At 43.4% G+C, this 21,279-nt stretch overlaps 2 protein-coding genes across 3 annotated transcripts; one reads left to right on the forward strand and one right to left on the reverse strand.

The window, feature by feature from the left end:
- Positions 1 to 738: 738 nt before the first annotated feature.
- DCAF10 (DDB1 and CUL4 associated factor 10) lies at positions 739 to 15,202 on the forward strand (the record flags this gene model as incomplete). The annotated part of the gene is made up of 6 exons (XM_010726274.3): positions 739 to 872; positions 5,669 to 5,866; positions 6,179 to 6,381; positions 7,049 to 7,159; positions 8,480 to 8,625; positions 11,199 to 15,202. Coding segments are annotated over 6 exons (1,161 nt in total), but the record flags the coding sequence as incomplete, so codon positions are not given.
- A 1,019-nt stretch (positions 15,203 to 16,221) lies between these two features.
- Positions 16,222 to 20,863, reverse strand: SLC25A51 (solute carrier family 25 member 51). Of its 2 annotated transcripts, XR_004162251.1 has the most exons (3): positions 20,128 to 20,863; positions 17,292 to 18,817; positions 16,222 to 16,943 (listed from the first exon to the last, which is right to left on the reverse strand). XR_004162251.1 is itself a non-coding variant. In XM_031557411.1 (2 exons), exon 2 carries the CDS (start codon positions 18,776 to 18,778, stop codon positions 17,903 to 17,905), a length of 876 nt encoding a protein of 291 aa, XP_031413271.1. In that variant the 5' UTR covers positions 18,779 to 18,817; positions 20,128 to 20,863; the 3' UTR covers positions 16,222 to 17,902. The 2 variants fall into 2 exon arrangements, 1 of the variants encoding a protein (XP_031413271.1); XM_031557411.1 differs by having other exon boundaries at positions 16,222 to 18,817.
- Between the last annotated feature and the right edge of the window lie 416 nt (positions 20,864 to 21,279).

Genomic DNA, 21,279 nt, shown 5'->3' on the forward strand with positions numbered 1-21,279 from the left:
GAGAAAAGACGACTGAGAGGGGACCTGATCCAGGTTTATAAATACCTGAGGTGTGGCGGCCATAGTGGTGAGGCCAGTCTCTTTTCAGTGGTACGTGGAGACAGGACGAGGGGAAACGGCCATCAGCTGCAGCACAGGAAGTTTCGCACGAATGTGCGTAAGAACTTCTTCACGGTGAGGTGACGGAGCACTGGAACAGGCTGCCCAGGGAGGTTGTGGAGTCTCCTTCTCTGGAGATATTCAAGTCTCGCCTGGACGCCTACCTGTGCGACCTGGTGTAGGGAACCTGCTTTGGCAGGGTTTGTTTTGATGCAGAATACTGAGAACCAAAACAAAAAAAACCCATAAAACCATGACAGTTGGTCTCGATGATCTCTAGAGGTACCTTCCAACCCCTACAGTTCTGTGATTCTATGATGTTTCTGGTGCCTGTCTGGGACCTCGGAACTCACTATGAACTTCTTGATGATCTGATGCTACATCTAGACTGGTGCCAGTGCCTTCCTCTTGTTTTTGACCAGTAACAGCACTGCTGTATTTAGAAAACACTTTTTGTCAGAGAGCTCCCTTTTTTTTGTGCATTAGTATCGTGTCTGATTGTGATCCCTCACAATACTCCTGTGATGTGAAGAGAAGCCAAGCTGAGTAATGTTGAAGTTATGTTTCCATGAATCTGGAATCTGGAAGCTTGCTGAGCGTGTGCAGATGTTGTATTCATTCATCAGATGCAAATGTTAATGTTTTGTTCTCCCCTGCAGGTCTGTGCTTACTGTTGCTTGTGAACAGACTGAAGTGCTGCTTTTTGACCCAATATCTTCAAAGCACATCAAAACTCTCTCTGAAGCTCATGAAGATTGTGTAAATAATATCAGGTTGGTGAAAAGGTGGAAAAGATACCGTTTTTCTCTTACTGTAGATGCTTTTCTGGTAGAATCACAGAAGCTTCTGTAATTTACAGAATAAATAATAATAAATAATAATAAGAGCATAGTAAGTTTGCACTGCTTTGGGTAGAGTGGTTTTTTGTAGCTGTTAGGCTGCAGTTTTGTGTCGTTTTCCTTCTGCATTGGAGGCTGCATAAGGCTGGGAAGGGAAGGAGGAGAAATCTGAAAGCAGCGATGGCGGTATGTAATGCTGCCAGGTGTTATTGTTGGTGGAAAAGCTGCAGTTCGTGGTGGGAGAAGGGTGTTGCAGTACTGCTGTCTGACTTAATTGGCGTATGGAGAGCACTAAACACTGAAAACATAGCAAGTAGTGTATGACTTCTGTTTGGAGTGCAGATTCCAAACTGTAGCGAGAGAAGGTGCTTGTATGAAAAAATTGGTATTTTGAATTGTAAGAGTAATTGCCTTAGTTGTGTGGAAATTTCCAAAGTTTGGATGCTTTAAGTACAATTACAACATAGAAGAGCCAGAAAAGTGAAATGGCTTCTGCAGTCTGAGTGAATCTCAGCATTTACGTCATAAATCACATGGATGTTTCTCAGGATGAAGTAGGAAGCAGCAAACACAGGAGTCTGAATTATCTGTCCGTCTGTCATGTGATGTTTTTCCTTTTAATTCTGTTATTTTTACTTCCTCTTTATCTGAGGATAGTCTTTCACACATGAATTTGTTCTCGAGACAGTTTTATAACCTCGTGAATGACATTGCTGCCTCATTCACTCTACTTCTCAAAGTGAACAAAAAACATTCTGAGCATTTCCCTCCTGCAAAGAGCCGAATGAAATGTGAGGAATTAATGCCTTCACATGTTGTTTAGGCACAGAGATGTTTTTCATAAAGCAGCCATCTTTTTTAATAGAGACTGAAATTTTGCATCAGTTGCATGTCTGTCAGAAAAGCTGAAGTTACCTGGCACAAACAGAAGAGATGGTGAGAACGCGCTTTTCTCTTACGAAAATGCAGCTTTTTTTTCTGTCTTTGTAGAATATTGGCATCCTGTGTTTTCCTGGATGTCTGCATTTGTTGTCATAAACTTAGCTACAAGGAAGCTCACTTTGTTCTGTAAAACTTGGTTAGTGCAGCACTACATATATTCATTTTAACTTTCCTTATAACTGTTGAATTGTCCAGGCTGGAAGAATCATCAAGTCCAGCTGTCAGCCTGACTGCTGAGCCCCTTCTCTAACCTGTCTCTTAGTGCCAGGTCCTCACATCTGAAACGTCGCCAGGGTTAGGGTCTCCACTACTTTCTGGACAGCCCTTTCCAACCCTATAAATGATATTAAGGGGCACCCTGTGCCAGATGCCTTCGTACACGTCAGAACAGGGAAGTATGTACTGATGCTCTTCCATCACCCTTTCCTGTGCTGAGGATGTGCATATAATCACATGAAGTAGATCTGTTTTGTACGTGGATTTGGTCAATTTTTGAGCTGATTTAAGTATAGTTGTTGCCCTTTTCATGTCAGAATTCCAGAAGTGTTCTTCTGGTTATATTTGAGAAGGTTTTGAAGACTTGGTAGACTGAGGCCCTCTGTTTTCTGCTTGTTTTTGTTTTTTAAACACCAGAGACAGTGTACCATTAATCTCCATATACTTTCTCTCTGGCAGTTGGTTTTGTATGCCTGAATCATATGCACCTTCTGTTAAGACTTCATCAATTGAAACGATTTGTATACTTTTTCATTCCAAACTATTTGTAACTCCCTATGTCTTTTCCATTTCTTCTGAAACCTATTTGTGGTGTATAAAACAAGGCTGCATGCAGCTTTCAAGACCAAAGGAAATGGTGGATTTGAACAGTGAAGAGACGTAGTTCATTTCACTCTTTTCTTAAAAGCTGCTGTTTTTTGTTTGTTTTTTTGCTTTTTCCTTGTTACTTGGCATTGAACAGGCATGCTGCTGTTGTGGTTTAACACTGGTAGTAGCCCCGCATCACACAGCTGCTCTCACTCCACCTCAACAGTAGAACAAGGGGAGAAATAAGATGAATAGTTTGTGGGCTGAGATAAGGGGGGGTGAGCTTGCTCACCAATTACTGTCATGGACAAAATAGGTTCAGCACAAGGAGGATATGTTTATTGGCAGTTAATAACAAACTAGAGCAATGAGAACTAAAGGCAAACTAAAACCACCTTCTCTCTGTATCCATTGTCTTCTGTCTACTCCTCAAGCAGGGCAAGGGAATGAGGAATGTGGCTGTGGTCAGCTTCGTCTGTGCTGCTTCTCTGTTGTCACTCTGCCCCTAATCCTTTGCTGTCCTTCCCAAACTGATCCTGCAGGGGCTTCCCAGGAGCTGCAGCCCTCCGAATGCTTCTCCAGTACAGACTGATTCCACAGCTCCATCTCTCAGAGGTGGACTGCTCTGGCACAGTTCTGCTGCAGGCAGCAGCTCCCCCAGATCTCTGCTGGACCACAGGCTCTGCTCTGTGAGCTGCAGCTCCAGCTCAGGATCTGTTCCTGTGCGATCCTCTGTGGGCTGCAGGGAACTTCTGGAACACTTTTGTGTGATAGTTTTTATGTCAGGTGTTAAGGCAGCCTTATATGCTATCTTGATTTGGGGTGATAGCATATGTTCAACTTTATCTGGAGTCAGGATGGTCAGGATAAAGAAATACCACCTGATTGTATTAAGACCTTAATCTGGTAAATGCATTAATCCTGCTAGTGTGACCCAAGTTCATTTCCACTTTCTCATCTTCTTATATGACATTGTGACGAGCCTGTTATCTGTTAGGTGAGCAAGATCTCCAGACCCACGAAATGCAGAATGTTTGGTGTGCTTGGAGCACTGTATGTGGGATACACATTCATTCCTGCATCAGAGTAGAGCAGAACTACTCTTTGATGCATCAGTACTTTGCAAATATCTTGTGTAATACTAAGCACTATGCTTCTGATTCCTGCAGCATCTTAGCAGAATGTTACATTTGTATTGCAATTCAGAATTTATTCTCTAATGCACATCTGCAGTGAAGGAGTCAGGAAATTTGGGTAGCTTGTGTCACGTCTGCAGTTATTTCCAAAGGTGATCTGAAGTTCTCATTCTAAACAGTATTTTTGACATATATACCTGCTTTTTTAATTTGAGAAACACAATTGCATATCTTTAGATTCAAATACACAATTGTATATTGTACTGTGGGTAAAGGAAAATAGGAGCAAAAGCCTCTTCTTTGTTTATCTACCACCTGCAGCAGTCTCCATAAAGTTATGGGATGCAGGAGGCTTACACGGCTCATTCCCCAGGCTCTGCAGTTGGCAGTGAGCAGTGTTCCAAGGCTTTGTGAAGCCAGATGAGCTCTAAAGCAACAGATGTACAAAGAAGGACTGAAATTGTGTTAAGATTCTTGGGAAATAAGCAAATAATGGCTGTGTTTAGGTTTTAATCTCGTAATATCCAACATAGCAGTACTGTATGTAGTGTAAACCACACGATAAGGAAAAGAAGAACGTAGGACAGTTAATCAAGTCAATTAGTTCTCTCAGAAAAGAACTGTTAAACACCCCATGTAAAACATTAGGACCAGTGTTCCAGCATATTCAGGGCAGGAGCGTGGTTTGTCTCAGCAGTCTGCACAAAGTTGTAGTCGTATCACAGATAAGTTGGAAAGGGTGTCTGGAGATCATCTGATCCAGACAAGAAATGAATTGAAAAACAGAGTATTAGGTTCATTTTTGATTCATTCACCAGCACACTGGGGTGATGACCCCGGCTCCCTGTGCAGCTCAGAGAGGCCACTTTTGAAAATGATAACCAGCTTCTGTCACAAGCCCTGTGGTGAGTGCTGTGCTCTGCCTGCTGTTGTGAAATCAGGATCTTACAAGAATTTCAGTCACGACTGGCTCAGTTGGATGCCAAGTACTATGTAAAGTGAAGACAAGCCTTCCAAAGTGAGGAGTAGTTTGGAGGTTTGACTAAAGCTGGTGGGCACAAGCTGTTTCAGCAAAACCAGTGGGCCCGTAAGGGATTTCCAGTAGGAATAACAAAAAGTGACATTTGTTTTAAAAACGTGGTCTCAGCAAAAGAAACTGAAGTTTGTGGTGGGGAAAAAGGAAGAAGTTGTAAAGAGCTCTAGGGGAAAAGTGAGGGTAGGTGTGTGGATGGAAATGAAGAGAGTCAAGAACACGGTTTGATTTCTTACAAACTGATAGGATTTTGCGTGGTCTGAAATGCGCCTGTAATCCGTGTGTTTTCTGGTGTTGCTCCTTCTTAATAGCAAGGGGTTCTGGTAAACAGTGAGGGAGGTGAAAGGCGTAAGGGATCACCAAACAGTCACTTTGAACATCTTCCCAGGGACCTCAGAGCTGGCTGCTCTTAGGACATTTGTGCTTTATAAAGACTTTCTGAGTTCCAGTCAGGTGAGTACTGTCCAGATGGGTAAGTGCTCTAGTTGCCACAGGGTTTCTTTGTGTGCCTTTGTCCTATTGATGGTTGTGCAATCTTTAAATGATCTATAATAAGGGGGGGAGGGAGAGGAAGAAGAAAATAAGCTGCTGCTGTACTGTAGGTTGACTGGCTTGTTACTGGAGATGTCTGGATATGTAGTAGCACAGCACTGTTTTTTAACTGTTTTTTTTGTTGTTGTTGTTGGCAAATATGCTGCTGCTACGTGTTAATTCTCTATTAATTCTCTAGCAGCCTCTATCGTTTTTCCTGTGTTAGCTTAAGTCCTAGGTGACTCATACTGAAATTAGCCACAGTATTTCTCTCCCATTTTCAGGTTTCTAGATAATCGACTTTTTGCAACTTGTTCTGATGACACTACAATAGCACTTTGGGATCTGAGAAAGCTGAACACAAAAGTGTGCACTTTACACGGTCACACCAGCTGGGTTAAGAATATTGAGTATGACACCAATACAAGACTGCTGGTGACATCAGGATTTGATGGAAATGTGATCATCTGGGACACAAACAGGTGTGTAGGCATACTTGTGCTGTTACATTTCTAACCCTTGCCAAAGCTTTGCACTGCCTTGATATATAGTCCAGAAAATAAAAAAGGTAAGAGAGTTTTCTGACACTCCAGAATGTAGTTTTTCCTTTCTGGAAAGGATTTCCTCACCATTGAGCTAAGTCTGGTCTAAGTAGGGTAAAGACAACATACAAGAAGAATTTTAGGATTGACCAAGGTGCTTAGCACGTCCTGGGCTCCTGCAGACGTTGTTAGGGACTTGAGTCATAGTCCAACTACTTCTTGGTTGTATTTTCTTTTCCCTCCTCTGTGCAGGTGCACTGAAGATGGGTGTCCCCACAAGAAGTTTTTTCACACTCGTTTTCTTATGCGAATGAGGTTGACACCAGACTGTTCCAAAATGCTGATCTCAACATCCTCTGGATATCTTCTGATTTTGCATGACCTTGATCTAAACAAAACTCTAGAGGTTGGCAGCTACCCCATTTTGAGAGCTAGGAGGACTGCATCAAGTTCAGGTGAATACGTGTTGAAAGTCAGTAACAGCTTCTGTGATAGAATTCTTGTGGTTTCACCTGGCAGGCAGCTAAATACTGCTCAGTTGTTTGTGAATTGAGATAAAGACAATGTACTGAGACAGAAAAGGAAGGGAATATAATAGTAGCAGTAATCCTGTGTGTATATCTGCAAAACTAGTGATGCTCAAGCAAGGCAATTTTTGGTATCAAGACTGTAGCACTGCAGGACATAGTCTGGAATTTTGTTGCCTCAGGTATACTTGTTGTCAATCAGCAGACCTGATAGAGTCCTGTGCTCTGAAATTTCACTGCTTCCTGCTGTTGTGTGACAGTAACAGGAAAATAGTGACAAACTGCACTGTGTGGGGTGTGTGTGAGAAGCTGGGAGAAAAGTTCATACCCCATCTCCAATAGTAAGAGTTTGTCAGAAGCAAGGAGAGCAGCTTCCTCCTTGTTCCCCATATATCATATATATTATGATATGCTGGCATTTAACTTGTGTAAAGCACAACAAAATGGTGCTTGGTGACTGTAAGCGGAGCTTTGAAAGGTGTTCTGTTAACAAGATGCCTTTACTTAGCATGGCAAGGGAGAGTTAAGTGAAGGACGTGTATAGTACACAGGCTGTTCTTAGCTTTTGTGTTCACGTGGCTGATGCTGTATGCAGATATAACATCCTCGAGTCTGTCCAGTCCTCGAGCTGTTGGTTCCCCATGTCACCAGAATGATTCGAGTCCAGTGTCTGAGAAGCAGATGTCACGGTCCTCACAGCGAGAAGGTAAGAAAACATAAAGATAAAAACAGAAGTTGCAGGCTTTAATTCACTGTGGCCAAAACAGTACAGCAGGAAAACGCTGTTTTTCTTTGTAGCCCTTAGAGGTATTGCTATGAACTCTGTTAAACCAGTGAAGTATCACTGCATGCCAAAATTTAGAGATGTAATCATTTTTTTTCTCCAAGAAAAGTGAAAGCAGCAGATTTTATTATATATTAATACATTATTTTTGTTATGCAAGTGTGCTGCCATTTCCTTGGTTGTTTTGTTTTGTTTTTTATTGTTGTTGTTTTTCTTTGTTTTTTTTTTCTAGCACCCCTCATGTGAGTGACCTTCAGGGGGGAAAAGTCAACAGAGCAGAATGTAGTTGTTTTGCTTTTTGTTTCCCTTAGTGATGGCAATATGCATGTGCTGTTTCTCCTTGAGAAGTCAGTAGCGTAGGAAAAGAACAGGCACATTAATCCTGAACGTTGACAGAATTTTTTTAGAAGTTTTGTTACAAAGCAAGTCCCACCTAAATTCAGGACTATGAACAAAGCTCAGCACCAACTTGGCAAATTCACAAGTGTTCAGAAATCTGTAGTGAATTGCTGGCTAATGTAAAATAACAGTAATGTTATACTTCAGTTACTTATGGTTGTGAGTTGTTCGAACATGTATGAAAGAAGAGAGCTTATCTGGACCCCAAGGCAGGAGTTACCTGTGAAAATCTCTTTATGGCAGGCATGGGGAAGGAGGCAAGATATGCACAGCTGAGCAGGCTTAGCAGAATTTGAAGAGGCCATTTTACAAGTTTGAAAACTGGTAGCTCTTAGAAAAGAGGGCGTTCAGGATTTTCTTTAAATGATGTATTTGTGTGGAAGTTAGCCCTAACTTCACAGCATGGGATGATTTAACACAGATCCTGGAAGGTAAATTTCAAAAAGGGAGCTAGTAGGACTCAGAGCTGAGCACACTGGTATTAACTTCAGTTATGAGTATAATCTCTCCTTCATCTGCATTTCATAAAGCTGCAGTCTTTGCCAGCAGTCAGACAAGGCTGACGTGCCCTTCACCTCATTTCAACAATAGACTGAAGCAAGAGGTGAAACAATGTTTAGGCACTGGAATGGGCTGCCCAGGGAGGTGGTGGAGTCACAGACCCTGGAGGTGTTGAAGGAACGTTTGGATGTTGCGTTGAGGGACATGGATTAGTGGAAAATGTTTGTTGATGGGTGGATGGTTGGACTGGGTGATCTTGTGGGTCTTTTCCAACCTTGGTGATTCTATGATTCTATGAACGTACAGAGTTCCTTTAGACTCACAGTTGACTTCCCTTCCTAGGTGGATCACCTAGAAATAGTTTGGAGGTCTTAACACCAGAAGTTCCTGGTGAGAGAGACCGAGGCAACTGCATTACATCCCTACAGCTACATCCGAAAGGGTGGGCTACCCTTCTTCGGTGCTCAAGTAATACAGATGACCAGGAGGTAAAACAAAAGGTTTTGAGCAGATACTTGTGAGTAAGCTGTATCAGCTGTACAACTGTATGGAAAAACCTGACTTTGGCATAAACTTGCGTTTGAATAAAGAAGTTCAATTGTAGGCAGAGATTAATAGTTTTCAAACCAGGATTATGAAATATTTTTCTGCTTTGAAGAGTTCTTGTACAAGACTCTGTGTCCTTTATTCCTTTTGCCAAGCTTTAATGGAATACTTTTTATAGTGTACAGCTTGGTTAAATGCTTTCAAACAATTCATGGCCTCTCAAGTGTATGACTTAAAAATATGTACCTGCCAAAATGTAGGAGAAAAGAACTTGGAAAAAAACAGAAGATTACACAGTTGTACAGTGGTGGGCATAGTCTAAGTAGAGCAGAGAAGCTCCTTTGAATTATTTAAATGCATAACCATCAATGTCACCCGGTTAAAGATCTGCTGTGCTGACAAATGCTTTCTAGTGCCTATGAAAAACTTCTAGAGCATATTTTGCATTTGCTTAAAACTCCCACACTGTAGGTTTGAACCCTATTAACAACAGTGATATTTAATGTAATTTTTTAAGAAGTGATCTCAACTTTCCTCTTAAAAACTGTGGTGTGGGCATGTTGTGCAGCAGAGCAGGAGATCCACCAAAATTGTGCAGATGGTGTCAGTTACAGGTGACTGCATGCAGAGGGGCACTGAGGGACCCTTTGCCTCCTGGACAGTCCAAGAAGTTTTTTTTTTTTTTTTTCTACCAAGTGCCTGCATTCGAGATAAGAGGAGGCATGGATAAGCTGGAGGACTGCTACCTGTCCTTGCTTTTTTGGGTAGAGTCACATGAGGCTGCATCATGGAGACTGCAAAATGTTTTTAACATTTATCATAGACTTTATGTCCCTGGAGTAGCTGGCTGATGAGCTCTGGGTACCACAAAAGTAATGCCCCCTATTTACCTTCATGGGAACCACAGCAGCTACTCAAAGCACAATTTCATAGAGCAAATTTTCAGCTGCAAAACACTATTTTTCATCAGAGTCACCATGATTAGCTGTGTGTTTTTTGCCAGCAATGAGCAAGAGCCTGCATGCCTCCGTTGTACACATCTGCATGGGCAGAGGTGACCCACTGTTGCCTCTGCTGAAATGCACCACCCCGTGCCTCGCTGTGCTCACATCCACTTTCTGCTCTCCATAAACTTTCAGCAAGCATTGGCGAATGCCACTGGCTGCCATTTTTGTCTGCAAGGAGGAATTAAATTGCACACCTCATTGTGGTCTCCCAGTACTTGAGATTCCACTGGGCAGTCATCTCGTCATCATCTATTTCTCCGAAGTTTATTTCAGTATTATTATTCAATAGTTCTGCAGATCTCCTGTTTAGCCTGCCAAGATGCAGATTTTATATATGTACTTTTTCAAAATTACAAATAATTCTTTAAATACCTATTAAACACGTGCGTAAGAAGTTCAGTCAATCTGATAGATGACGTGAATTTTTTATTTATTTATCTTATTTTGGAAAGAAGCCTCACTTTGTACTAGCAGCCTACAGGGGTGTAGAGGACTGAGTTGGAAGCATAGGAGACTTGTTTGAAATTTCAGTACTGATTCAGTAAACTCACCATCAAACCACTGTGCGTTGTAGAATTTTCTGACAATGCAATTGATTGACCCAGTTAAAACATGCTGGAGTCCCAGAGTCTGCCTTACTCTTCTTTGTTAATATTAATTTGCATTGTTCCCTTTGTCTTTACTTCAAGAGAGGACAGTGAACAAAACAAAGAACAGATCTTCTGTCTTGCTGTGGAGAATTCAGATTCAGACGCGGTGTGAATTTAGTTGGTAAATGGAGTGGATTTTGCATTTGGTTTGAGATTAAATAATCAGATTAAGCATTAAAATCCCCGCTTGCCTCACAGGTAACAAGGATATAGGTCTGATAATAGCGTTTCTTATAAAGCTATTTCTGTCTTGTTTCAAGACTTTCCTCCTTTTGCAGTCAGGGGCATAACATGTCAAAAGGCCATTCTAAATTGCACAGGGCTGAATTCTGCTTTTTTATAGATTTCATTGGAATGTTCTACTACATTAGAGCAAACTCTTGTCAGGAGGAGCAGGCTTTGTTCTTTCCAGGTGAAAAAGATTGTATTTTGACACTAAAACAGAAGAAGTTTTGATGCTGAACATCTGCTTTACGTAAATTGTTCAAAGGGAAGAACTGGCACAGGTTGCCCAGTGATGCTGTGGATGCCCCATCCCTGGAGGCATTCAGAGCTGGGCTGGATGGGGCAGTGAACAACCTGGTTTAGAGGGAGGTGTCCCTGCCTGCAGCAGGGGGTTGGAACTGGGTGATCTTTAAGGTCCCTTCCAACCCAAACCACTCTATGACTCTGTGACAAGAAGATGCCAAACAGCCTGCCCGGTTCTCAGCGTCTCGTAGTAAGTGCTTGTGGAGGAGTAGATAAGCAGGAGTGTTGGTCACTGCTCTGTCAGGTGCTTAAATGCAGCTGAGGTGAACGTGCGTTTGCAGTGCTTTACTGTCTTTCCGTGTTCCTTTCTCTCTCTCTCTCTCCCTTCAGTGGACTTGTGTCTACGAGTTCCAGGAAGGTGCCCCCGTGCGCCCAGTCTCGCCTCGCTGCTCCCTGCGATTGACTCACTGCATTGAAGAAGCCAACGTTGGCCGGGGTTACATCAAAGAGCTTTGCTTCAGTCCTGACGGCCGGATGATTTCATCCCCACACGGCTTTGGGATCCGCTTGCTGGGGTTTGACGCACACTGCAGCGAACTCGTTGACTGCTTGCCCAAAGAAGCTGGTCCCTTGAAAGAAATCCGTTCCCTGTATTCTCACAATGATGTGGTACTGACAACAAAGTTCTCTCCAACCCACTGTCAGATTGCCTCGGGGTGCCTTAGCGGACGCGTTTCTTTGTATCAGCCAAAGTTCTAGGCGCATTGTACATCAGCAGGACCTTCAAATGTTTGTGTTCTAACTACTTCAGCTTAGTTGAAGTGTGTTCTTTTGGAAATCCCGTAAATCCAGATGAGATCATAGTTTATGTGGTCTCGGTTACGTAATAATGATGTGAGTTCCTGGTGCAGCACTGTATGTGTTCTCATACTGCATCTGCAAGTCAGGCTCCATGCGTTGTGTTTTCAGCCTTATAGGCAAACCTCAGCTGCTTCTGACCCTGTGCCATCAAGTCATCGTTCTGTTTGGTTTTGTACTGTAGTACTTGCTGGTAATTTTCTTCAGCATGACTTGAAGTGGGCTGTCTGCAAGAAACATAGATGGGATGCAGGTAGGAGCTCAGCCACAACTCACCCAGGCTTCCCTGGTGCAGCACCTCTCTGTTCCAGAGGACCTCTCCCTTGCTGAAGCTGCCATACAGTGATCGTTAAATATTGAGCAGGTTTTGTGTGTGCTAGATTAGTTGGCACAAAAACACAGAAATTGTTTTGCATTAATTTGTTGGGTTTTTTTTTTTTTGTGTGGTTGGCTAGAAAGTCAGTCAGCTTTCTGTAATGTTTTGCTGTACTAAAAAAAATCTTTGTAGACTGCTTTTCCTTAATTACGTATCTGGAGTTATTGGTAGAAGGAAGAGGCTCCCAGGTAACAGCAATTAGGTGACAGCCCCAGGATGCACCAGGGGAGGTTCGAGTTGGGTGTAAGGAAAAACAACTTCTCCAGAAGAGTGGTTGAGTGTTGGAACAGGCAATGGCCCAGGGAGGTCACCTGGGGGATGGTTGGGGTCACCATCCCTGGGGGTGTGCAGGAGCTGTGGCACTAAGGAACACGGTCAGTGTGCATGGCAGGGGTGGGCTGGGCTTGGGATCTTAGTGGTCTTTTCCAAACATAAGGATTGTATGGTTGTATGGATTAAGACACGGCTGCATTTTTTCCTCAGAAGTGAATCAGAAATGCCTAGAGTAGGGCAACAGGAGCTGAATAGGTAAAACTCTTCTGTTGCATCCGCTGCACATGAACCTTAGGGAATGTTTCTTACAGTGTGTATGATTAACTGGCAACTTTTAGTCCTCAGCCAGTAGGATTTCTTTTGTGGGAAGCTTTCCACATCAGTTACATAAACCTTCATCCTGTGTTGGAGAATGAGCAGTGCAGAATTTTTGCTTAAGGCCATTAGGTCTTCTGACTGCTCTGCACCTCATGTTATAGCAGGAGTTCACCTTGGGAGTGTTTGTAGTACAACTAGATAAGTATTCACAAGTCTAGTCAGTTTGGATGTGGATTAGAACCATTCCTGTCTAAAGTAAGATCTGTGTGGATTTAACTGGGGTAATCATAAAATATGAAATGTGATTTAAGGGTGAACATTGGCACACTAAGTATGAATGCCAAGTTTTAACCCTTAGGTTCATCACAGGCAAAGGGTGGGGATGGGACGTCCCCATGGGCTGGCACGGGCTGCTCAAACACACTCCGGAGGCCCCATCTCTGGAGGTCCTCGGGGCAGCCTGCTCCTGTGGGAAGCGTCCCTGCCCACAGCGTGGTGCTGGGGCTGGGTGATCCTTAAGGCTGTGTGCTACAACTTTAAATTTTAGGTGAATTTTTGTTTAAAAAAAAAAAGAGCCAGAAAAAAACTCTTCAGTAATGGGTGTTTGATAATCTGAGGATGGTTAGTTACCTCCTGCATTGGGTTTTCAGTAGCTCTAAAGGCTGGGCTGCTGAAGGACTGCCTTCAAATAACTTAATGTACGCTACTGACAACTCCCATCAAATTCTCATCTCAGCTGGAGGAGGAGAGTACCCTTAACCTGATGTGCAGCAGCCCGTAGTCTTCTCAGACAGCAAAGCATTAGAACATTTTCAGACCTCCTGGGCTACTCCCTTGTTGCTGAGACTGCTGCCTTGAGCTCAGAAGAGCACGGATGAAGTGGCAGATGAGGACATGCCTTGTTTTCCAGAGCAGAGCATCAGCCTTGGTTTCAAACAGCTGTCACTTTAGAATGCTTTTGGAGCTGTGTGTGAGGAGCACAGTTCTCCAGAAGGATGCTGTTTGTGTGTGCAGCTGAACTCTGGCATAACTAACTTCCCATTTATTTGTGGTAAGTTTTAGCGAGAACTGGGAGATTGCAGTTATTTGACTATCTTTTTCAGTGGTACTTGGAAGTTTTCAGTCAAATCTAACATATTTCACCTGTGAGTTTCAGAAAGCACTTGTAGAAACACCATTAAATGATTTATGACTGGGATTCTTTGCTGTTTCATCTCGGTGGAAGGAATGGTATTCAGTCTGAATCATTACACTGTGAAGAAATCTGTTGCTGAGCTTTTCGATTCTCTCTAATTAGCCAAAAAAAGTTACCATGTTGAAAAAGACAAATCCCTAGCCTTGCACCCTTAAAATTCTGAGGGTCCCAGCTACATAAACCTGCCTGTCTCAAATATAGGAAATTGTTTTATTTGATGTATTAAAGTCTGCACTAAGAGCAAAGTACAGCAGTGGCTTCAAACGTGTTTACCTTTGACCTCCCAAGCGTTACAAGGCTTGATAGATTTTGCAGTTTTTCTGATCAGGATGGAGCTCCTTGATTGTAAAGCATGCAGATACGTCTTTTAAATGCATGGTTTCGTATTTATTGATTTCCACAGTGAAGTAATTCCCTCATTCACAGTACAGCTGCTCAGCAGAAGCAGATAGGCTGCGTCATCGAGGTCTCTGTGTGGCACTGTCAGCTCACAGCAGTGCGTATGGAACCAAACCAGTGTCTGAAGGTAGCTCTCCTTTTGTAATAGTCCAGTGACTGTCTGTTGTAGGAGTAAATGCATTTCCCACCTGTTCCATGGGAGGTTAGTCTTTGCATCGTTGTAGCTCTGTTACGCATTTGTAGGAAAGGAAAAAGAAACCTTTAACGGGACTACGAAACGACACCCATGTCTGTGTACTTTTCCTGTGTGTGTATTTCAGTATATCTGCATCCACTGGGCGTCGTCGGTCCAACAGGGGTAGTTCAGGGAAAAACATAACCTCCATCAGAATTACTGGGGATAAAGCACAGTGATACTGACACACATCTGTTTGCACTCTTTGAGACTTGGTAAGGACAATTTGCCTACCACCAGAATTGGAATGTAAACATCAAGTTTTTTGTGTTTTTTTTTTGTTGTTGTTGTTGTTGCTATTGTTGTTAATTTGGGCAACACTGATGTGCAGCAGGTCCCAACACCACGAAACATGGACCTACTGCTCCATAACTTGCCCTCTTGAAAGCTTTTAAGAATTCTAGTTTACAAGATTCTAAGAAGTAGGAGTAAAAGAAGGTTGAGAACCCTAATATTTTTGTTCTGCAAAAGAAAGAAACTTCTAATTTCCTGATCTTGGTCAATGGTGCATTTTCTTATGCACTAGGTATCTTCGTTTAAGCGTAAAGTTTTTAATACTAGAACAAATTGTGCATGTAAATATTTTGAAATACCTGAGATTTCATAGTATGAAGTGTAGCTTTTTCATACAATATAAAAGTATCAGAACTGCTCTGAATATATTGTACTTACAGCCGTACAGTAACTTACTATTTGTGGAACGTTTTCCCTGCTTGCATAATAAATTAAACATTTAATAACTCAGCAAATTAAACTCTAATGTATTTGTCTTACACTGACCTGTGTTCTGTAACACTCACTGCTTCTTGCCTATTCACTGGAACTGAGGGGGAAGGAGCCACACTTCTGCATCTGTGTGTTCCCTCTGGTGTTGGTTTAGCTTGAGCACAGGTGTAGGATGGAACGTCTCCTTCCAAGAGCCTAGAAAGCCATGCCTGGGTGCAGCTGCAACAATTATAGTTGGTAATTACACAGAATGGCTTGAGTTGGATGGGACCTCACAGCCCAAGCAGTTTCATAGATTCAGAGCAGTATGGGTTGGAAAGGACCTGAAGAGATCATCTAGTTCCAGCCGCCCTAATTAACTGCACGTGGAATCGCTGACAGCTGGTGATGGTTGGAGATGAGCTCTCCTGGCCTCCAGAAGCAGCCTTTAAGTCACATACCATTTCTATTCCTGAATCTCAGCGTGGCATAGTTAGTCCTGGTTGTAATCATTTAAGTAACAGTGGAAAACAGCCTTGAACCCAGCCTGAAGTAGCTGAAGCAACACAGCTGGCTCTGTGCTGTCTGCCAGGATGGCAACACAGCCTGCTCGGTGCACTATGTTTCCCACATCACCTTCAGTGTGTGTAGCCTGTGCTGTGACAAAGCTCTCCCTCTTTACTCCATACCAGTCTGTTCTTTAACAAGTAAAAGATCTGTAATTTGTTAAACAATTACTGTCACTGTGCTGTAAAACTAACTGTAGTTACAAAGGAAAACAATGGAAAGGAACAATGCTCTATCATGACATACATACACTCTTCTCCATCTAACTTCTGCACAAGCAGGCAGCAACAGATAAGGATTGCAACTGTTACTTTCCCAACTGTAATGAACACCATCCATTGGTGACAGCTTAGGTCCAACTGTAAACTCTTCCAATTATGTCTTCCACAGGAAAAAAAGAATCCACTTTTTTTACTCCATCAAGGAGTAAAAAATTAAGTAAAGTCACAACCATTACACCGGTAAAAATCAGATTCTGACAGTAACAAACATTCAATAAACATTTTATTTCAATGCAAATAACCACAACATTCAGATATAGCAATGCTCATTTGTGCTGGGCCCTTTTGGGCTGTGAAGCTAGGGACCTCATTAGGATCATAATCATGACACACTGATTAGAGCAAGTATTTTGTGACAGTTCAGCAAACAAAAGATAACCAGCACTACAAAGCTTACGAAAAGAGTAACTTGGTAAAAGTTTATCCCCATCTTTCAGAATAGGTGGTGAGGTTGTTTTGTTTTAATTTTTTTTTTTTTTCCGCCTGTTTTTAAATATAACATAATGACATAAAGTTCCCAGGACAGCCAAGTGTTTTTCATTAAGATCCTCTCCTGGTCTGGCTATGCCTATCCCCCTCCTGCTCCTTTCTCCAAGGCCTCCAGCCTCGCATCTCCCACCACCCACATCTGTAGGACACAGAACACCCATTTCTGTACATCTTTCTCTGCACTTGCCCACAGAAGTCCATCAGTGCTTCTCCAAGTGCTGCATCATTCCAAAGGTCATCTCTGTCTGCCTCCTGGTACTACAATCGCAGACTTCACCCCAGTGGGTATTACCCAGGAATTTAATCCTGGTAGTGCTACAGTACAATTCTGTCTCACAGAACTGTTAAACGTACACATCAAGGAGACAGAGCTCCAGCTTTCCTGTAAAAAGTCTTGTTGTGATCAGTTATGTCACAGCTCTGATGAAACACAAGCGATCTGCAAAAGACAAGATACCTCTGTAGAAAAGAGCTGCCTGAGAACTACTTTCACAACAGGAAAATACAGGAAAATGAACTATCTTATAATAAGCATTACAAAAAGAGACATCTTCTTTCTGGCCTCACGGCTGTAGAATAATAGAAAAAGAAGTAGTAAAAAAAAGAAAAAAAAGCAGAACAAGCTCCGCATTTACAAGTAGAAGGATTATAACACGGAAGGGCACTTTAAAGCTTTCTCATATTTGCTGCCTCTCTCCTTCCCCTTTTCCCTTTCCACATTAAACCGTGTGCGTACATACGTGCACAGAGATCTGAGTCAGGTGACACCGAAGGCAACATTCAGTACCTGCTTTTATGCTGCCGAATGAAACGTTCTGCCTGAAGCCGAGCATCCAAGAGGCCAGCAGGAGACTTGGCATAGGCTTTGTTTAAGCACAGAACTCAGGAACTCTGTCATCCTCCTCTGGAGTTGATGTCCATTTGGCCACGAGCAACGGTGAGCACTCAGGAGCCTACCTCTATCTGAGAACGTAACCTTACGTCAGCATTCTGAAGTTCATCAAACAAGGGAATGAATTTCCATCAGCCTCCCCCTGACTTTCATGTTCTACAAGGTACACAGTGGAGTGCACTCGGTCACGGAGTGTTAGGAACTTCTGGGAGTGATACTGAATTAGCCACTGGACTGACAGATGAGTCTGTGGTTTTTTGGTTTTGTTTTTATCTATTTGTCTAGTAGTTTCATTATGGGTAAGTCCACCTGCCAGCAAATAAATAATTTAAGAAGCTACTCGTAATTGCACCAAGGTTTGGATGTATCACCATTCACCCCATGTGCAGTGAAGGCCGAGACTAAATGCCCTTCACACCATGCAGGCACTGCTCCCAGGGATCAAGCATCATCAAATATGGCAAAAAAAACAAATGAATAGAAGGGACGAAGAAAATAAGAGTTTTTCATAACAGCTTTAGCAAGAACTCATAAGTTGCATTGATTATGCCCCAGGACAGGACTGAACGATGGTAATTCAGATGGGCTCCTCTGAAAAGATTGATCAATTTTCTGTCACGCTCCAGCCAGATCTTCACAAAAACTGTCGAGAAGGACTGAAATTCACCACCGATCTGAGCTTGCATGCGAGCTTTTACAACATTCATCGGGAAGAACAAGAATCCCAGCATGGCACCCAGCAGCCCTCCACAAATGAAGTCATTGACCAAATGAGTGCTGTAAGAAGTTGCTTCAGGCAGACATTGTTTGATAGGTCCTCTGAGGCCAAAGAAGAGTACGTTACTGGGCCCATTGCGGAGCAGAATAGGCACCAATCCCCGATAGTACTCTTTCATCCCGTAGACTTTCAGTACCTTGAAAGCCTGGTATGTGTTTGTGAACTTATCGTGGTGTTTGTAGTCCTGAAGCAAAGTCTGCACTCGCTCAAAAGGAGTAAGCACAGCTTCTGTGGTCCCTGCAAGCACTGCTGCCATGCTGCGTGTCAGGAGCTCAGGAGCAGTCGTGTGGCTGTGGAGCAAGGAGGAGAAATCCTCATACAAGCCGAACATGAGAGCCAGCGTGGTCGTCTTCTGCATTAAGGGTGGGAGGATGCCACGGTAGAGATTTCGAATTCCATCTTTCTGCAGCTGATGTATTGCATCCTTTGTTTTCAGACCATACAGCTGCTGTCGAAAGAGGACCTTCTGGATGGGAAAAGTAACTGCTATGTTTGTGAAGGCCGCACAGTAACCACACAGGTAATGTTTGCTAGAGGTAGCCGTAACGTCACTGCTTGGATCTTCCTCTGAACTTCCTGGGGAAAAGCCTTCTGAACCCATCATACTGTTTTTCTTACTGCTGTATACCTCAGTCCTCTTTTCCTACATCAAAAAACAGAGAAGAATGAACGTGAGCAGAGCTGCAGATGGCCCAGCTTCTTTCTCTCACACTGGCACCCAGCACTGCACATCTGAGAATAGCCCTTAAAATCCGAAGAACAGTCAGTGCCAGATCTTTCAGATGTTACACCCTTTTCTGCAGGGGTCTCATAAGCACAGGTTTTCCTCCTGGTGTTTTCTATTTGATACAGAAACAAAGAGGGAAACAAAATGACATATGAATCTCTTCTGTGCTACATTACAGCTGACAGTGGGAAGCTCACCCATTCGACTTCCCACACGGCACACCAAGGAATTCAGATAGCAAATGCTCTGCTTTCAGCCTGTTAACAGCAAAAACACAGCACTGAGCGTGGAGGCAGAAGAGAGTCAAAGGGAAAAACAAACAAACCCACCAACACACACAGTATTTCTATATAGTTTGATCCGCAATCATAGGATTAATTTAAGGGACAGGCAACTTCTAACACAGCTTGGAACATTTCTAGCAGGCCCAAGTAGTTAACCTGCAGGTTTATCTGCAGAGGAAGATGCACCTGTAACCCCTGCTTGATTTTCATCACCTGCAGAGAAGGCCTCAAGCTACGGCAGCTCTGAGGGACCCTAGAACAGCAAACGCCTCTCTACACTGAGCGGAGAAGCTTCAGAGTGACCCTTAGCAGGCAATATGTGAACATCATTTAAACGGGGATTGCTGATTCAGCAGTTACAAAGTGCTGGCAGCCCCTGGCAGCAAAGAGCATACAATTTCAGAGGCCTTAAAACCATACCAGGAGCCAGTCCTCCAACTAGGCAAGAGCTGCCACTTCTCTCACTACAGAAGCCTGTACAAACATGAAACTATTTATCTTCAGCACTGTGGAGGCAAACTGGACTGCTCAAAGTTGCATGATGCTTTACTTTGATCACGTGCATTTTCATCTGAAAGTGAGCTGCATACTTCTCTATGGATTTACTTTTCTCCTGCACACACTATGTAATGCTTTACAGTCTGACACGTGTCCTTTACAAAAATCCTAGAACGGCCTGAGTTACAAAGGATCTCAAAGATAATCTGGTTCCAACCCCCTGCTGCGTGCAGGGTCACCAACCAGCAGCCCAGGCTGCCCAGAGCCACATCCAGCCTGGCCTTGAATGCCTCCAGGGATGGGGCATCCACAGCGTCCTTGGGCAGCCTGTTCCAGTGCCTCACCACCCTCTGGATGAAAAATGCAGCGTCTGTGTTGATAAGAAAGCTCACGACAGAGAAAGAATTCAGTTTAGGTGGCTCATGCACCATGCCATATACACACCAGCTCAGAGCACCTTCTGGATGACAGCAGTTCTATCTGCACACACCGAAGCGGCCACACCTGCAGGTACTCTGGTCTCAGTCATTCCTCCACTGGAAGGGGAACAGTGGGACATGAGAGCTTAGCTCACAGTTTGGAAGGGTCACCAGAACACCACCGTTACACTGAGCATACAGAAGCCTGTGCCCAGGACATCAATTTTCCCCCACAAATAAGCTAGTAAGAGAGATGTTTGGTTGGCTTTTACGGCCCCTCTGGTGGAGCTGTTGGATGCAGAACAATGCACGGTGCAGTGACACCCCCAAAGATGAGCTGTATGGTTCAGAGCTGGGGAGCAGTAGGTGTCAGGCGCTGTGAGTCTGCCCAGCAGTGCTGGGGGCAGAACGCTGTCTGCAGACAGCCTGCAAGCACACACCACCTACTGATGATACAGCGCAGAACCCACTTTGTTACAAGCCAATATCAGAGTATCAGCTCTTAAAAAGAAAGCAAGAGGTTTGGGTCTATTGTACTGCCTCTACACAGACCCCCAGAGCTGCTGCACCATTCTGTTTCCATGCAGAATATTCCCTCCCCCGTCTGAGTGTGGCGACACATGCAGTCTTTTCTGACTGTGTGCCCCCACTCAACCCCCACACCGCTGACACGCACACGTGGCCCTTCTGCAGGACAGCAGCCCACCTACCCTGCAGCTCACTGGCTCAAAAAGGCACGGGGGAAAGAAAAGAAAGCAACAATTTTTTATCTGATACTGCCTTTTCACAGAATCACAGTCATTTATGTTGAAAAAGAACAGAAATAATATTTTAATTTTTAAATGGAGAAGACCTGTAAGATCACAGAGACTAGAAGAGGCCTCAGAATATCAAGTCCAGCTCCCCTGCTGAAGCAGGTTTCCTACAGCAGGCCACCCAGGAAAGCATCCAGGCAGGTTTGAATATCTCCAGAGAAGGAGACTTCACCACCTCTCTGAACAGCCTGCTCCACTGCTTCATCACTCTCACAGTAAAGAAGTTCCTCCTGCATTCCACTTTCTGCCCATTGCCCTTTGTTCTATCACACCACTGAAAAAAAAAAATAAATCTACATCTTAGGCCTTTTCTACTGCTATGCACCTCATCCATTTGTCTCCCACCTCCCTTCAGATATCTA

Source organism: Meleagris gallopavo, chromosome Z (genome assembly GCF_000146605.3).
Source record: "Meleagris gallopavo isolate NT-WF06-2002-E0010 breed Aviagen turkey brand Nicholas breeding stock chromosome Z, Turkey_5.1, whole genome shotgun sequence".
Taxonomy (NCBI): Eukaryota; Metazoa; Chordata; class Aves; order Galliformes; family Phasianidae; genus Meleagris; species Meleagris gallopavo.